This window comes from Rhipicephalus microplus, chromosome X (genome assembly GCF_043290135.1).
Source record: "Rhipicephalus microplus isolate Deutch F79 chromosome X, USDA_Rmic, whole genome shotgun sequence".
NCBI classification, from domain to species: Eukaryota; Metazoa; Arthropoda; class Arachnida; order Ixodida; family Ixodidae; genus Rhipicephalus; species Rhipicephalus microplus.
In genome coordinates, this window is record NC_134710.1 from 31,758,790 (window position 1) to 31,777,343 (window position 18,554).

Here is an 18,554-nt window from a genome sequence, read left to right on the forward strand (position 1 = left end):
TTAAAAGCTACTCCTTCGGCTGCAACTACAGTGAATAGCTAAAAGTTGTGTGAAAAAAAAAGCAGTGTGCAACTGTTGCTTCTTAGTAAAGACACGAAAGGATGCACCTACCAAAAGATAATAGTTTACTGACATTATGGTTCTCACTACAGAAGCCTTGTTCACAAAAATAGCCATAAGAAAGGCACAGCATCCCACTAGTTTTTTTTACTTTGGGACCCTCACCTGTATATTTATTGATCTTGTAACTTATAAAAAAACTGAAAGTAGAAAATTAAATGTATGCCGAAGCACGTGACGTAAGCACCGAAAGTACATTGTTGAAAGTGTTCCACCACTCCTGTTCAGCATATGAACAGTCGTCTGCATGTGGTGGTATTTCAGGCGCAGGTAGGGTGCAAGCTTTCCTTTGGCCAGAACACGCACACTTGACCAGTCAGTTTGGTGGCCTGTAGAATCCACATGTTTAGCCAGGGCATATGAGGTCACGTAGTTTCTCGACGTCATTTTCGTGTTGTGTTAGCGAGGAACATAAACTTTTCGTAGATGGTCGATTCTGGGTGATCACAAACCAGAGGGGGGGGGGTTTAACTCCTTCCTTAAAATCGGTGGTCTCACCGATGTATTGATTGTCACAATTGTGGCAGCCTAAAGTAAAAAAGACAGTGAGAATTTTTGCTTGGCAACATGTCCTTCAAGTTGTCAAAAGCGTTCCCTAGCTTTCATATTCATTCATACTATGTTGATGTCTGTTGCTTCTACATATCATGCAGCATATCTGACTTTCTAACCACAACATAGTTCACGTCGTTAAGTTTGCGCATGTTTGTCTTGACCATGATATGGCTCAGCTTAAAGGCCTTCTGGTTTGGCTAGGACTGCCATTACCAGAGGCTTGCTGAGCTATGTCATGCATTTCATTATTATTATTTTATTGTTACTATCATCATTATTATTGGCAATGCAACGGCAAACGTCCTCAGCTACACACTCATTGCTAGTAGCTCGTGTTGGAAGGGTAGTGTTGGGTAACTACATCTAAATTTCTCATTTTAGTTTCTTGAGATGGTATTATGAAATCTGTGATTATTTTTTTAGCCTTATATGTGAAAGAGTGCACAAACGAAGGTAACCCGCCATCATCTGTGATAAATCTATGGAATCGAGGAAGCTGTTGCACCCTGACAGATTTCTTCTTGCCAGCACATGTTCAAATGTTATCGCTTTAAATGCTACCCCTAGCTTTCATTGCAGGCATCTGAGGACTTTGTCGAACTCTAATCGTCAGAACCCAGAGAAATAAAACATCAACATGCAAGTGCTTGTCGTGGAAAAGAAAAGAATGAAAGACGGAAAAATATCCAGTAAGGCTAGGTGCACAGAATACGCCAGCAGGAGGAAGAGGAATAAACTTTATTTTAAGAAACCAGCAGGTTTAGGTGGCTGGGCTTAGGCCTCCCATGAAAGAACGTCAAGGGCTTGCCTCGACGCCGCCTCATGGGCGTGCTGGGTCGCCCAGGTTTGGTCGTTAAGAGCGGGGCTCCGCAGAGCCTCATGGAGCTTCGACGAAAGGGACGTGGTGCTAGTGTAGTAGTGTTTTTTTTCTCAAAAGTATGTACTAGAGGTGTGCAATTTAGGTGGGGATGTAAATACAGCAGTCCATGTCGCATCAAATCCAATCCAATCCACATCCTAAATAGTTAAGTCGGTAAATACAGGTCAATCTAATCCAATGCACATCCTAAGCAGCCTGGGCTATAACCACTATAGTGAACTACAATATATTGCAGTGGCAGAACTGACCAGGCTCCGGCGTCCTCCTTTCAAACAGATGCCACGAGATGGTGCCACTTCTGTTTTCTGGCAGCTTTGGCTGCCTGTTAGGACTGCCGTGGGCTCCTCTAAAGATTTACCTGCAGTTAATTTTAACTTGTGTGTTTGCTTTCTGGTTCTTCCAAACATTAAACAGCCAACTTGCTTACTTTCTTACTCGGAGGTTTCATTTTGGCCAAGTACACCTATTTTTTCATATTTACTGCACGTGCTCAGAACATTCTGAGCACTTGTGGTGCATTTATTTACTTTCTTTATTGGAGCGCCCGATTTTTTTTTTTCATCACACAGGGGTCTGTTTTCAGTGCACAGAGTTTTCCAAGCAGATGTAGCGGTCATGAAATTTACTTCAAATCATAGTGGAAAACCTGGAAAAGTCAGGAAATTTTGAAAAAGGAAATTGGTAGACACCCTGGTATAGGGGATTCCATTAGAAGTAATTGTAATGTAAATGTGAAGAGAGAAAAGCGGACGAAAAGATAACTTGCCGCGAGCAGGGACCAAGCCTGTGACCTTTGAAAACGTGCCCAACGCTCTACCAACGGACGCGTTGTTCGAAGGTCACAGGCTTGATGACTTGCCAGCAGCAAGTCATCTTTTCGTTCGCTTTCTCACATTTATATAACAATTACTCCTAATAATATCTTACTTTCCTTAGCATTGTTGTCTGGTAGTTCTCATTATTGTTGTGTCTAACAAAGAAAACGAGCCTTTAATTAAATGTGCATTTTTTTTCTTTTGTCACTGCTGTAGAAATACTTCCCCACTGGTTCTGACTGTATTAACAGGTATTGCGAATATTACCGTAAATTTGTGCTTTAATTTTATAACAGCAGCTGCTTTAACCGTTTTGCGACTGTGGGACACATCCATTTGACTTTTCCATCTCAAGAAGAAATGTTCTTTTAATCACCCGTCGCACTTGGCACAGTGATAAGTCACCCATATAGGTCTTTGTAGTCCCAAGAAAATTTTTTTACCATGGTTTTAGAAGGGTGGAAGTGTTACAATGGCATTGAGGGTCGATCAAATTTTTATGATAGCCTTTAAATTTTCCTCTTCTTCAGATAAATAGAACCTACCAATTAAAATGCCGCATGATTTCCTCTCCTTCTGGTTTTTCCAAGAAGTCTTTTTAGCTTCCAGTCATGACATTTTTTCATGAATTTGCATAGTAACTTGAACCGATAAATGCATCTGAACAATCCCCAGTAAAATTGCCCCGCTCATTCCTCAGTGCCATTGCAGATATTATTGCGTGGAAATATTTTCCTTTATATCACATACTTTTTGAAAAGTAGGCACATATTCAGGTACAGCAGCTGTCCTAGACAGTTTTGACAGCAAAGTAGAGACAATCAAATAAGCAAGAAAAAAAAAGTTGGTGCTTGCAGTGAAGTAAGCTTTTCAAGGACAGAACAGAACGCTTTGAAGGCTCATAAGAGGTGCAACTACAGGTGGTGTTCTGCCAAAATGAAGCCCACACAGCTTTCCTCTTCACTAGTTGAAAAGTGATACTCTGCGCCACTTACTTGGGTCGTTTCATTCCAAATAACCATTGAAGCAATCGCCACATGGTGCTCTCATGAGGCAGTTGGACAGTGTTTTCCCACTTTTTTTCAATATAAACTACTGGCTTATGAAAAAGGAAAAAAAACCACCCGTTTGTAGCACAAAGCTACAAAAAAATTTGTACGGATGTCTCGGAAAGAAAAGCCTCTTAGTTGCCTTAGTTGCGGAAACCCACCACCTTGCGGGAAACCTTGCGAGTTTCCGCAGAACTAATTTGCAAACTACTGGCTTGATTTTGATGAAATTTGCTTCATACTATTTCTTCGTAGTTTATATCAATATACCACAGCTGTTTTTACGTTACTGTGTCAAAGATACAGGTCAACCTACAAAGGCACATGCTCTACTGAAAGAGTAGTCCGCTTTGCCCATTCGCCTACTGTTTCTGATCGGTCTTCATTTCCCTAACTATCCAAATTTAATCCTCTAGAGGTGCTCTCAATTTTATTTAGAAATTAATAATCTATTTTTGTATACACAGTTGAACCTTAATTAAACAAAATGATGGCCATGCTCGAATTGCTTCAATAAATCAGGAAGTTTGTAAAATCACGAAAGTGATTTTTTGGTTGAGATCTGTAATTGTTGCATAGTGACACCCAAAAGCTTTCAAGTCGTATTAGCCACTAACTCAAGCCATGTTAAGGCATCCTGGACATGGAGCCTCCCATGTCTACTGGACATGGGACGCTTCATGTCCACTCAATGCAGGCCATTTAAAAAGTTATGTGAAGCTACGAGAGGCTCCTGATCTACAAAGACATGAAAAATGAATGCAGTAATTGAGAGACCAGGTTGATCAAGATTGCAAGGAGACAATTAGTGCCATTTGTTATGCATAAAATATAAAATAACGAGAGCAACCACCACCGTGCCACCACCCCAATGCCATATGGTATCTAAAAGCACTACTGACAGAAAAGTACATTGTTCAATGCATGGGCACAGCATGCAGCCTAGTCAAATTAAAAATGGTGCCTTGACTAGAGCACCCAGATTTTTGAATATGAGAGTGTTATAGTGCACGCTCGATAAAACAACCCGTATTTGTCAAAACTAAAAAAAGCACAGTTAACCTAATTTACTTTGGGAATAAACTCAGCTAAGTTGAGTTTGGCAGTCAAGTTTATTTAGATAATTCAGATTGATTGTGAAATTGAACTCTGTAGGTACTTGCCGGGGAATAGAATTTTGTTATATCAGGAACTTCTTCACTCTTCCTAGATATGGTGTGTATGGCAGTGTTATGGCACGTCATTTTTATCACGCATGGCTCTGCCTTTGACTACAAAACTGTCTTCACATTGAATTAGTAAAACCAGCAAAAAGACAAGGTAGCAGATTTGACTTACACAGACGCAAAGCCCATAGTATGTCACTAGCCTGACTTCAACATTGAGAAACACAACACAATAACTATGCCATAATGATGAAACATGGCCAGTTAGCGTATTATAACAGTGTCCTTTCTAGCAAAATGTGCTTAGTCAGAGCTTTACGTGAAGTACAGGAATAAAATAAAGACAAATCTGTGTCCATTTATTTTCCCAGTATTGTGTGCACAACTGTTAGTTCTATGCAAACTTGAAATATCAAAGAGATTCACAAGCTGTGCAACCATCAAGTGAGGATTCTCTCCTCCTTGATTTCACAAAAACTAGTTGAACCGTGAAGTAACTGGCGTGTATTCAGCACTTCGCACGCCACATCTGTCACTTAATTTTACTTGTTTTAATACTGCAGTACTACTGTAAAATCCAAAATATAAGATATTACAAAACATACCAGTCCATTTGTTAATGTGCACAGAAAATGACACACTACTGAAGCTTAGTTTTTTTTGCTTGAGTACAATCACTGCTGCTATCTTCATCAGCGAAATCAGGCCACTGCTCGTCTTCAATGAAGAAGTCTTCTAAGGTTGGCTGCTTCGAGTCTGCAGATATCTTTAAATCTACATCATAAAAGCTATCCTTGCTCAGTCCTGCTTTTCCCAAAGTGTCCAACTTGTTGCACACAAGTGGCCAGATGTAGTCATCAGCTGTGCCCTTTGCCACAAGGTACTGAATAACAACAGAGTTCTGCTGTCCAATTCGATGCACTCTGTCCTCAGCCTGGGTGAGTATGCCTGGATTCCAAAACAGTTCTGCAAAGATAACCAAGCTTGCGGAGCTCAGTGTTATGCCAGCATTTGCAGCTGTGATACTCAGAAGTGCAACTTTGCACATGTCGTTGTACTGGAACTTGTCACAATGTTGCTTGCGCAACTCGGATGATGTCTTGCCATCAATGCGAATATAGCTGCAGTTCTTCCTATTAAGCAGGTCACTAATGCTATCCAAGACTACCTGGTGGTGTGCAAAGCAAAGGAACTTTTGGTCACCTTCCACCAAATCCTCAATGTATTTGCACACAGCCTTGACCTTATGGATGCCAGTTTCACGAAAATATGCCAGCAGGACACCCCTTTTCTCCCCGACTTTGAGTTGGGTGTTATGCATTTCACGAGCCATAAACTGCAGCAGTTTATCAGTAGTCTTCACAAGTGAAGGGTCGAGCAACACAACCTGCCTTTGCTTGGCTGGCAACTGTGACAGTACATCAGATTTAAGTCTACGTATCATCACAGTTTTTTCAAGTAACAGCTGCAACTCGTGCATGTTGGATGAGCCAGAGAAGTCCCAGCCCCACTGGTTTTTCTTGCCATCACAATATCGAATGCCAAACTCATGCATGCTTAAAAAACATGTTGGTTGCACAGCACATATCTGTGTATACAGTTCAATTGGCCTTGACAATGCCGGTGTGCCTGTGAGAAGAACTACTCTCTTAGCCTTGGAAAGAGCCTTCTGGCATGCTTTTGTTCGTGCAGTCTTTGAGTTCTTGATAAAGTGGCTCTCATCCAGAAGGACAACACTGAACTTACCACACAAGTCTTCAGTCTTCTTTGTCAGAAGATCATAGCTGGTAATTATCACTTGATGGCACGGTGAAACACTGTCACTACCAGTTACCAACACTGTCACTTGATCTTGGTTCAGCGATGGCATCCAGCGCAAGAAAGCCTCCTTCCAAGTAAACCGCACCGAGGATGGCGTCACCACGAGCACAGGCCATTCTTCTCGGTAGTACGCAGCTATCGCAATGCCCTGTATAGTTTTGCCAAGACCCATGTCGTCAGCAATCAAGATGCGGCCCCTGCGCAGCACGGCCGAGCGGACACCGTCTTTTTGGAAGGGTAAAAGCGCCTGTTCGAGCTTGCAGTCGAGGCTGTTCAGACTGACTTCGTAATTCTCAGGAATTTCTGAAAATGCTCTCAAGACAAGCCTAGGAATCTCGGCCACCAATACTGCAGGCCTGAGGCATTTAAGTTTCTCCATTAAATTATTGTGGCAAGTAATATGAAAGCTCCAGCGTTTCTTCTCCGCATCATACTTTCGTGAAGGCATGGTGCGAAATATTTCAATCATTTGTTGGTGGTACGGCGCTTCCACAAGAAACCGATCATCGGATATCATGACGCACGAACCAGACACTGGCTTTGTCGATGGTGCAGCGAACGTCACTTCATTTACCCTCTGCGGCACTTCTTGACCAGGTTTCGCACCCTGGCTCCATTGGCGTGGAACGGTTTTTTCGGGCAAACCTGCAGAGTTACTGCAAGAGAGTGGCGCATTCTTTACGCTTTTCTGCACGGCTAGTGAGGGGCACTTCGGTGGACCAAGTGAGGTTTCATTTTGCACGACACACGCTGCCCCAGCTTTCTGCCGTTCGGCTCGCCGAGCTAGAGCTTTCTGTCGGTTTTCTTCGATCAGCCTTTTCTGCTCGTCTGTAAGAATCCCACTCATTGTCAACCTGTCTTGCAACGCTCACCCACAGTTCATACTCGCAGGTCATAAAATAGCACAGCTCGGCTTCAACGAGTCACGACGATACCTAGCAAAAACACCAAATAACAGCAGTAACAGCTTCACGTTCGGACAAATCACAAGCGTAGGCGCGTAGGCCACAGAACACCTACCAGCTGCGTAGGCCAGCTACTTGCAAAAAGTGCTTGATTGGCCCATTTGAAGGCGGTCGGAAATGATGATAGTATAGCAAATGGTTTCGATTTCGATGTGACCGCATGTGGAGGGAAAAAAATGTGTTTTTCCGGGGAGGCGAAGCATTCATAGTAATTAAAAGAAGCACGTTATTTAGTGGCTTAAATTAGAGTACAGAGATATTCAGAAGGGTGTGTGGTGTTCTGGGCGCGTACGAAGGCCGGAAAAAGACAGGCCCATAGGCGAGTTTCCAAAGGTGAGCGGATAGACCCCCCCCCCCCCCCCTTTTCTTCGTCCACAGCCAGAAATTTTTTTCTGGGGGTTAAGGTGGAGGGGGGACTTGTTGAAGGCCTTGAAGAACACCCATTTTTGTTATTATTTTCGTTAAGATACATGCAACCATTAGAATTTCGAGGGGGTGTGGGGCAGGCTACCCCCCTGGATACGGGCCTGGTTGACGCATATAGAGAAAGGCATAGATTTTCTGTGAGTTAAAAGTGTGGTCCCTGGAATTTATACATGAAGCGCGCGTCGAAGACGGCGCACATCATTTTTAAAAAATCTTTTTCCCTTCCTTTAGCATCATCATCATCAGCCTGACTACGTCCACTGCAGGACAAAGGCCTCTCCCATGTTCCGCCAGTTAACCCGGTCCTGTGCTTGCTGCTGCCAATTTATACCCACAAACTTCTTAATCTCACCTGCCCACCTAATCTTCTGTCTCCCTCTAACACGCTTGATTTCTCTGGGAATCCAGTAAGTTACCCTTAATGACCAGCGGTTATCCTGTCTACGCGCTACATGCCCGGCCCATATCCATTTCCTCTTCTTGATTTCAACTATGATATCCTTAACCCCAGTTTTTTCCCTAATCCACTCTGCTCTCTTCTTGTCTCTTAAGGTTACACCTATCATTTCCCTTTTCATTGCTCGCTGCGTCGTCCTCAATCTAAGCTAAACCCTCTTTGTAAGTCTCCAGATTTGTGATATACATATATCGTGGCACCCACAGAGTTGTAGACTTTTATTGTATTTCAACTCGATCCAGAGAATGACGGTGACACACATATATTGCAATATAAAACTCCTTTTTTAAATTCCCCCCCCCCCCAAAAAAGGTTTGATGAATGCCTGGTAAACAAAAAGAAGAACGAATCAAGGGATCATTTCTTTATCAAATACAACATAATGAAGCCAAAGTAGGTTTAGAAGATATAATTTGTTGTTGTTAACTATGTAGTCCAGCGTGTATGTAAAGAATTTAAAGTGGACAAAAAGACAACTTCCCATCAGTAGTGAACAAATCTACAATCATTGGAAATATACGCGTCCGGTGAGAGAAGCGTTTCTGAAAATGTGTGAGGAGGAGAATGGATTGGCCTCCAGGAATCAATCTTTGAGGGTAGTTCGGATCCTCCTAGTGGGTTGGGAGTGGGGCAGCATTTCAGGTGTGCCAGTATGCACTAACTAGGCCCTAAAAAAGCCACATTTCTTTTACATCTGGCCTTTGCTTTATGTGTTCACAAAGCAGCACCAACTTGCTTGTCATCCACACTGTTGCATAGAAGTGTGGCAGCTTGGGCTAGTTGGTATGGCACGACGATAGTTATAGCGCGAGAACAAAACGACGACACAGAGTGCTTCGTCTCCTTCTTGTCTCTGTGTCGTCGTTTTGTTCTCGCGCTGTAACTATCGTCACACTGTTGCAGCTATGTGCTGTTCTGTGCCAACGGTATTTATTTCATGACGACGTTGTATAAACATTTGAAAGTAGCCCGTGTCCCTTGTGTATCTTCCTTGTGTGTTGCACATTTTTTGAGCTCAGTAATTTTTTTGTCAACATTAGGGGGTCATCGGGGGGGGGGGGGGGGAGTGTTAAATACCTGTGCCAGACAAGTGCACAGTTTACTATAAAGTTTTCATAATGGTACTGACAGTATCATTCTACTGTAAGACCTTTGTGGTGTCTTCCTATGCAAACCCCTGATGAGCAAGTGAATGAGGGTTTTATCTTGCAGTATGTCCACTATATTTCCAATAATCAACCAACTGCGTTCTAGAAAAAAAGTATGGCACATTTTATAAATATTTAGAAGTTACCGTGAAACGAATTACCCTGAAGGACCTTGGAACGATTTTTTTAAATTTTGTCAGCGTTTAGGCTAGAGCGTCATCAAACCATTCACACCACAAATTCAGGGCTACGCAGCTATGGACAATGTCATACTCTCCTTCTCACCTCTCTTTTGCCTCCTCAACTCATGGGAAACGCTGGCATCGCTGGTGATTGCAGAGCTCTCGATTTTTCTAGCAATCCGTATTTTCCTATCAACCCGGGACACTGGTGTCCTATCTATTTATCTTATGTGGTGTCCTATCTATCTTATAAAAGGGTTCGACCGTAGTCAAAATTGTTTCAGGTCCATTTAAATAAAAAAAAATAATATAGTACCTCCAACCTTTTGTTTGCAAAATTGAAAATGCCACAACGGTTGGGGCCCTGGTTTTTACAGTCTTGTAAATAGAGAGTTTTAGTGTCGACGACTCAAGCCGTCCGTGTATGCATGCCCTTGTGCTTCTTTGTACTCCCAGTCACAGAGAATACAAACGACGCATGTGGACTGATTTATGCAAACTGCTTTGGACATTAAAGCTTTCTACTAAGAAGAAATTCATCTGAAATTGAACTGCACTTCTTCGGAATATATATATGTATTACCAAATAAAACAATTTGGAGCCTCGTGATTCTTTCTTCACAACAGGAACTCTACCATAATGCACCATTAAAACACATTATTATCCACGCCCACCTCGAGTATCAAACAGCTCCTCCAATGTGTAATACACACATCGTTCTCCCACACAGTCATGCCGCGACTCCTCTTTGCATACAAATTGAACCACTTGCCGATATGCAGTACACTCATACCTCCTTATTACAAAGTTGCATCTTACACAAAAATAAGTCCCTTACATCAAAAATTCCATTATAAAGGCATATTTTTATCACCATATCTATTGCAATAACATTTTTTATTTGCTACATTAAAACCAATATTTCATTATATTCAGGTTCGCTATATAGAGGTTTGAGAGTACAGTTAAACCTCGATATAATGAAATTGACAAATTCCCCCAAAAATCGTTATATACAAGTTCGATACGAGAATTAAAAAAAAAACGCGCAAATGAAACAAAGGAGAACTGAAGGCAGAGCCAACCCGAAACACTTATTGAGCGGTAAAAAAACTGCGTTATTAATCGATAGCAATGATTTGGACACCTTTGGCAGGTTCTTGCTATCGCCGCCATGAATGAACTAGTCCAAATTGATAACATGCCCCCGCGCATCGTAACTTTTACGACACGAGCGCTACGAGATCAAATAAGCCGGCCCATCTTTATCGCCCCGGCCGCGTTTGCTGCCACCGGGTGGCACGAACCTTTTCGAGGCAAAACGGTTCGGTTCACCCAATAGCCGCTTAAAACCGGCTTGACTTGGCTGAAAACGTATGAATAGACGGCGACAGAATCGCCGTGTTGGACATTTTTTGGGGGACGTTTAGGTGGTGGGAACGAAAGGTCTAAGATTCCTCACTAGCTTGTGAGGATCTTTTAAGTGCGGTGGTTATTTATCCGTGGTCTTTGCTTGGCCGGGAGCCTCATGCATTCGCGAGAACCGCCTCTGCGCATGAATACGTGGTCTCGTTCTGTAATACTGTCTATAAGCAATGTGGTAACGACTTGCCCGATCATGAACACCGTGTGTTATGCTATTTGTGGATGTATGCCGTACGTGTATGTCTGGTAAGTGCGTGTGTAGCGTAAGGATCGATGTGTCGCTTCGGTGAAGTGTATGCTTGCGCCAAAACTTTCATTGAAGCTTCTTCTTGCGTAACTGCGTGAGACAGATACGAAATGCACAAGTTGGAAGCGATGGACTATTACCAGGCGTTCACACGACGTTATTTTCCAAGTGGCTTAAATATGTTGTCGCCGAATACGATAATCTGTTTTCTAAGCTATGTCTTTTCTTGTGGGTGTATACAAAGAAAAAAAAAAAGAAATAAAGTTGAAGATATGCTGGGAGCACTATAAATATTCGCTCAAAATTGCCACCTTGAGCGTCTTCTTAAAATTAAACAGTGCCGCAAGGCAGTCGTGCCTTGCGGTGAAGTGCACGCTGTGTATTGCGGTAAAGCATACATATTGCGCGCGCTCGTGTTTAAATTGGAAATGTAGCACTGACATTGGGCCTCGTGTGTGCACCTAAATTGTACACGCGCTATCCTCTGCCTCATCAGTGACGATGCGGCAGTCAGTATCGTCATCATCTTCAGCTTGTGTAACAATCACAGAACAATTTACCTAGTAAAATATATTTTGTGGCAGGCAATTCGCAAGGCATTCAGATGTTAGTTCATTGCAGGATTAATTCAAGATTGTTAAATGGCACCTTCAAATAAACGAAACATGCATATGAGAGGCTTCAGTCGTGCTTCAAAATTTGTGCCATGCCTCAAATTGAAAATGATTATAAAGGAAATATATGCTAAGGCTGGGTGTAGATTACCATTCACAATTCAATTACCATTCATATTTTAGAAACTTAGAAAATTTGTAGCTCATGTTTTCCTATCGAATAAGCACAAAAATAACTGTTGAAGAATGGTCTACAATTACTCACACAGTTTGCTAGAAATAGATCTTTGAAACGTATGTCGTGCCAGAACTAAGTGCAAGGTGGTTAGAGGAAACTGGTTATGACCCGACATAATAGCGCATGTTCGAACGTTTTACATGGGCTGCTTGTTGGCAAAATGGGGTGGGAATTAGGTAAGTGCCTGCAGGGATCTGCACCAAGAGACGAAACCTGCTACATCTTTTTCATAAATTTCATTACTTGTGTCAAGCATGCGTGCACTCTTCGTTGTTGTGTTCTCTCAGGTTGCAAGTATATGGCATACGCTTGAAATCCATACGTTACCCCTGCGATTTGAAGATGTTATCACAGTGGACATGAACGTGCAATGTAGTTGAAAACGTTGCTGGGCACCAACTTTCTTAACAATCTGAACCCGCTTATACTACAAAAGTTACCACGTGACTTCAGCCAAATAGTTTCTAACTGTTGTGGTTACTGTCAGATAAAAGTAATAATGAGCTAGTTGTGCTTGGACAACAGTCTTGCTTTACTGTATTAAAATACACTAATTTAGTACCTGCATATAGAACTGACCACTTATTTTTTTTTTATTTGTGGTCCTATTTGTTAGTTTACTTTCAAAATATTTCATACAAGGTGGTTAAGTTTTAAGTCCATACAGTGGGCAAATTTTATCAGCAGTACCGCATGCTGTACAATCACTTTTACTTCTTCTAGAAAGCATGGTGTTCCACTATTCCGGTATGTCTCGGCTGGGCTTCTCGACCTCGACGACTGTACATGTCAAACAGTTTGCCAAGTGTAACTACTTACTCCCCCATAACTCTATATTTTGTCGAGCCATAATAAATAATTGGCAGTAAGAACCAGTTACAAAACCCTTTTTTTATGAAGTGCTCTTTAATCAGGGACCTAACAATTCTGTACATAAACGATGACAGCAACCACTTCTCCACAGATTGAACGATTAGGTTGTACTCATAAATGCATTAATATAATCAGACTCTTTTTTTTTTTTTGGAAAGTAAATACAATGCATAAATAGTCTTACCAGTCTGTGATTCAGTATTGTAGCTCTAAACTATCGTTGAAAGCCAGAGTCATTTAGAAATGCCATGTGAATTCCCGGAAAGCGCTAGGTAGCTTTATATAAATTGGGGATGTCTGCAAAAAAGCAAAAAGCCTACGTTTATGTTGAGCAAAAGTCCAAGTGAACATGCATGCATATGTTCATGAACTAGTTCCCTGTAACATGTGGTGCAACAGCTCTAGCTTAAAAGCTTCAGGCAGCTTTTATGCTGCTCCAAAAAGATTTTAGTTGCACCACAAGCTCCGGATATGCCTTTCATGAGTCACGTCACTGTGCCTGTTCAGTGTTTAAAAAACAGGTTTGAAGGGGATGGTAAAAATTTTTTTTGAAGGGCTGAGTAGCAGAGAGGATTAATTTATTAAAGTCTTCAATTTTATTATGTTAGCTCTGAGGCTTGCAGGTATGTTAAATGAGCATGGTCATATGAGTAACACCTCATAGGTCAATCATTTTTGGGTTGACAGCAAGGTATGAAGAGACAGGATTATGAAAATTGCAGAAGTAGAAGTAATGAAGTTGTCGAGAAGACATTGTTAACAGTACATTTACAGGCTTCACGCACAATTTGCTTTCCAGCAGGGTGAATTTACTTTTGCTGATGCTTCCGATGGCATCATTGCACTTCATAAGCACTGGTTTTATGCACTGCACGTGACGATCTTGTTTTTTCAAGGTTCATGTACTGATTAAAAAGTATAGGATCAAGAAACTTACATGCTGTCTTAAGGCATAATCAGGCTCACCATAGAGGTAAGTGGTGAGATTTTAGTTAGCTGTATGTGGGAGGTCTGTGTACATAACATCATAGTAATCTTGCAATGCTGTAGCTTTATTTGTCTAAGGAGTGAAGCTTCTTTTCCTGTTAAAAATTTCTGCCAAGCAAACAAGTTCCAACAGCAGGATTGGCCCTTGGACAAAACAGGTGGTAAGAGTGAGCTCATTCCCAAGCCCTTCGAGAGTACCCACTGAAGGAACTAGTACCTATAGGGCAAAAATTCCAGTGCACCAAGAAGGGCAAGGGAGGACGGTGCAGGTTAACATTTCAGGAGGGCATCTTCTGGACATCATCCTTCTCTAGCCACAAGCTTGTATGGCCAATGTTTAGCAGACTCCTACTAACATAAACTAGGTATAAATGTTGCTTCTCTATTGCAAGATGACACACCATATACCTTTTGAGAGTCTCCTCACCACAAGCTCTTACATTAGCCTAAAAATATTTTTTTTCTACGGTGCCCTTTTTTTGTCCTAAACAGTTGTCTGAAGCAACAATATGCACATTGTGACAGTCTAGCTGGTGACCACAGAGATGGCTCCCGCCATCACGATGTATACTCCACTCAAAATGTAAGACACTGCAAAATCATAGTCCGGTGTGCGTGTATACGACCTTGGACATGCAAGCAGTGACCACTTCTCTTGTGTTCTCTGCACTGGCGAATGCTTGTTGCACACCTGTTCAAGATTGTGACAGTGAAATTAGTTCTGGCAATGCTGTCTCAGAGGTAAGACTGTGTACGCCCTTAGGAACACCATGGTGGAGCGAGCAGAGATTCATATCAAATGTAGTAATAAACTGGCAACACCATGGTGATACAAGCACACTTGCATTAATTTATTACATTTTTATTGAGGCAGACATCACACAGCTAAGCCTTGTTGTGATCTCTTTTCATTATTGTCTACATAGTTTTTCCGTTGGTCACGGCACAGGAAGAAAAATTTCTCTGTGGGAGCACCATATTTTAAGCTTGCATGACTCCAATGAAGCACTGTGCGAACAGATATATTGAAAATGTCAATACTTCGGGTCCTATAAATGGTGAACTGGTTGTCACATTCAGCCGGTGATCCTGCAGGAGCTTTAGCATATACTCTAAGGTCATTTTTCATCAACAATGCCACATACAATAGTTTAACAATGGTTGTTAATGGGCAAGATGATGCATAGCTTCAGGGAGCTAATTAAGCTAAGGGGGAAAATTATAGACGCCTAAGCACCACTGGAAAAATGAAAAAGCACAGAAAAAAAGCATCGGTCGCAGCTGAACTACAGAAAATATTTACACTGCACCACACATTCGCATCGTCTAGAATTTTCCCTAATAATGTTATACCAACCTGCCTAGCAGCAAGTACTTCTAAGGTAATAAAGTGCAGAATGACACTTGCATAAGACAGGGAACAGGACGCAAGTTAACTGCCATCTATCTTTGTTTGTGCAGGGTGTCTACCAACCTGGGAAAGTCGGGGAATTGGGGCCTTGCTGGAAAACTGTAAAAACTTTGGTAAAACCTGGCTAATTCATGGAAACTGGCGGCAGTCTGTGCCACCATCACAAAAATAAGCATTACCCTTGATCAATACTCAAAAAGTCACTCCTTCGACTGCAACTACAGTGAAGAGCTAGAAGAGGCCTAAAAAAAGGCAATGCATAACTGTTTCTTCTTAGTGTACAAACAAAAGGATACACCGACCAAAATAACACAAAGTTTACTGATGTTTGGGCACCTGATATTGTTCTGAATGACAGCCATAAGAAAAGTACATCGTATTTAAGTATGACTAGGTGCGTGATGTAAGCACCAAAAGTATATGGTCAGCGTTCCATAAATCTTATTGAGTATATGTGCAGCTGTGTGAATGTGCAGGGATTCCAGGTGCTGGCATTATGCAAGCTTGTTTTCTTCGACCAGAACACGGTTGCTTGACCAGTCAGTTTGAAAGCCTGTATATTCCGCATGTTCAGCGAGGGCATCCAAGGCCACCCATGATTTGGTGACTTCATTTTGAACTGTTGTGTTGTTTAACTCTTTCATTGAAATCACAGGTCTCATAGACTGACATGTTGTCACACTCGTGGCAGACTACAGTGTAAAGAAGACTACAGTAAGTTCGCTCGGCAGCTTATTCTTCCCATTGACTAAAGCATTCCTTAGCTTCCATGTTGGTACATGCACTATTTTGATGTATGTTCCTTCTACATATCACATATCACATCTGACTTTCCAAGCACAGCATTTCTCACATCGGTAAATTTGTGCATATTTGTCGTGGCCACAAATTCGGCTTGGCTTGAAGGCCTTTTAGTTTGGTGCTTATGTTAGAACTGCCATCACAAGAGGTTAGCTGGGCTATGTTTTGCCTTGTATAATATTATTGCTATTATTATTATTATTGGCGATGCAGCTGCAAAAGTCCTCCGCTATGCACTTATTGCAGATATTTCAAGAGTAGCACGCTCTCTTCTCATTTCATTTCCTTGAGATGGTGTTATTAAATCCATGAGTATTTTTTATCATTATGTTCATAGAAGAGTACGTAAATGAAGGTAGCATGAAGGTAACCAAAACACGCAACTTAGCTTCACAAAAAAAGCCTACTGGCTTTTTCAGCTTGCCTTTGTTGTACATAGCCTGGTCACTCCTTACAACGGTGTTCATGCTGTCTGAGACGCATCTGGAAGCTAAGTTGCATGTTTTGGTTGCTGACAAGGAAGGCTTCTTTTCAACTCTAGATGGCTCTATGTATAATGATAAGGTAGCCACTGGTTTGGAAAAAAGCTGAATAAATCATTTTCTGAGCAACTGCAGCCAATCAATTTATGTGGATGAACATGCATCTTCACTTTCACATGCAAAGTCTGGTGTTCCCCAGGGATCAATCATGGGACCAGTTTTGTTTCTCATTTACATCAACGACATTGGACATGGTTTGTCATCTACTATCAAATTATTTACATAGAACTACATCATTTATAGAAAAATTGACAGTACCCAAGCTAACGAGTCATTATAGTTGGACCCTAATAAACTCACATTTTGTGTCACCATGGCAAATTAACACTTCCAAAACGAAAGCCATGACGTTTACAAGAGCACATAAAACAGAAATGAGTCAATATTAAATTCAAGCTCTCCCCATTGAAAAAGTATCCCTATTTAAATATCTTGGAATTCATTTATCTTCTGACCTGCCTTAAAATAAGCGCATCGATATCATAACTAGTGAGGTGCCAAAAGCACTTGGATTTATTAAAAGAAACCTTTACTTGGTGAACTATACCTCTAAAATGCTAGCGTACACTACACTTGTCCGTTGAAAGATAGAATATGCATCCATCATCTGGAACCCACATCAATCATATCTCATCGATTAACTAGAATCAATACAAAATGAAGCAGCAGGATTTATCACCAAGTAGTATTCTCGCAACTGCAGCACTACAGATATTACACACTCACTTTCATTACCCCTTCTTGAAACACGCAGACTGTCGTTGCTGTTGTTGCATTTTCATAGATTTCATCGTAGTAAATCTGCCTTCGTAAAGCTTGCACAAACACACCTAATAATATTTTGAAACATATTGACAACCAATTCAAAATACAGCCTTTTTTGGTACACACAATTATGTATCAACACTCACATTACTTCGAAGCACACATCACTGGAACACACTGCCGAGCGACACCGCTTGATTCATTGATCATGCCGCCTTTGTAAACCAATTCAATATTTTCTTGGACATATGACTTACCTATCTGTGTGAGTTTGTAAGTGCATGTATGTGCTTATTTTTACTCTTCTTTCATTGTAAATATATTTTCTCCTTAAAGATGATAGTCTTGCTTGGGATATTCCAACGCAAAAATTTTGGTCTGTCTGTCAGCAAAAAGGCTCAAGTGCGACCACATCCACAGCATCCACCAGTATTGCTCAAGTTTCTGCGATCATACTTGTACGATTGTCAATAAAAAGCAAATATTGAGCATATTTGAGGCACAATATCAACACGTCAATATTGTGCACTGTGTTTATTTATACTAGAAAAGGTATAAATAAGTAATTCTGAGCACTGCAGCTGACAATGCGACGCTTCGCATAGAAAGGCGAGTCTCCTACGCTTTTCTAAGACGATACTGTGCTGCTACCTGTCTTGAAATCTACAAAGTATGGCCTCCAAGATTGCACGCATGCTGCGTGCTGCGTGCTCGCTATAACAAAGGCCATCCTTTCGTTTTCTGAAATTACCGCCAGATGGCCTTCATGTCTCACGCAACACTTCCAGGATCCCATTCACCAGTTCTCTCGTGCAAAACATCAAATAAATATTTCTGTCTATTCACTCTTTTCAGGCGAAATACAATAGTCTTTCGACGACATTTTTGGTCAAATATGCAGATAGGGGGCAATTTTTTTCATGGCAATTTTCTGTATATATATATTTTTTGCACTATAGCTGTGTCTCTCTTATTGAGTTTTAATTCATGCCACAATTTTTTTTCCTTTTGCATCTTTGTCTATGGAACTGTATTTTACATTGTTTACCACTTTAATTTTATAATG

The 18,554-nt window shown here is 41.3% G+C and overlaps 1 protein-coding gene and 1 long non-coding RNA gene across 2 annotated transcripts; one reads left to right on the forward strand and one right to left on the reverse strand.

Moving 5' to 3' along the window:
* Positions 1 to 4,923: 4,923 nt before the first annotated feature.
* On the reverse strand, positions 4,924 to 7,453 carry Marcal1 (SWI/SNF-related matrix-associated actin-dependent regulator of chromatin subfamily A-like protein 1). Its single transcript, XM_037426748.2, has one exon. It carries the CDS (start codon positions 7,251 to 7,253, stop codon positions 5,226 to 5,228), a length of 2,028 nt encoding a protein of 675 aa, XP_037282645.2. The 5' UTR covers positions 7,254 to 7,453; the 3' UTR covers positions 4,924 to 5,225.
* Positions 7,454 to 10,758: 3,305 nt separating this feature from the next.
* LOC142774981 (uncharacterized) lies at positions 10,759 to 16,797 on the forward strand. The gene is made up of 2 exons (XR_012886606.1): positions 10,759 to 11,256; positions 15,431 to 16,797. It is a non-coding gene; the product is annotated as an uncharacterized LOC142774981 (long non-coding RNA).
* Positions 16,798 to 18,554: the final 1,757 nt, after the last annotated feature.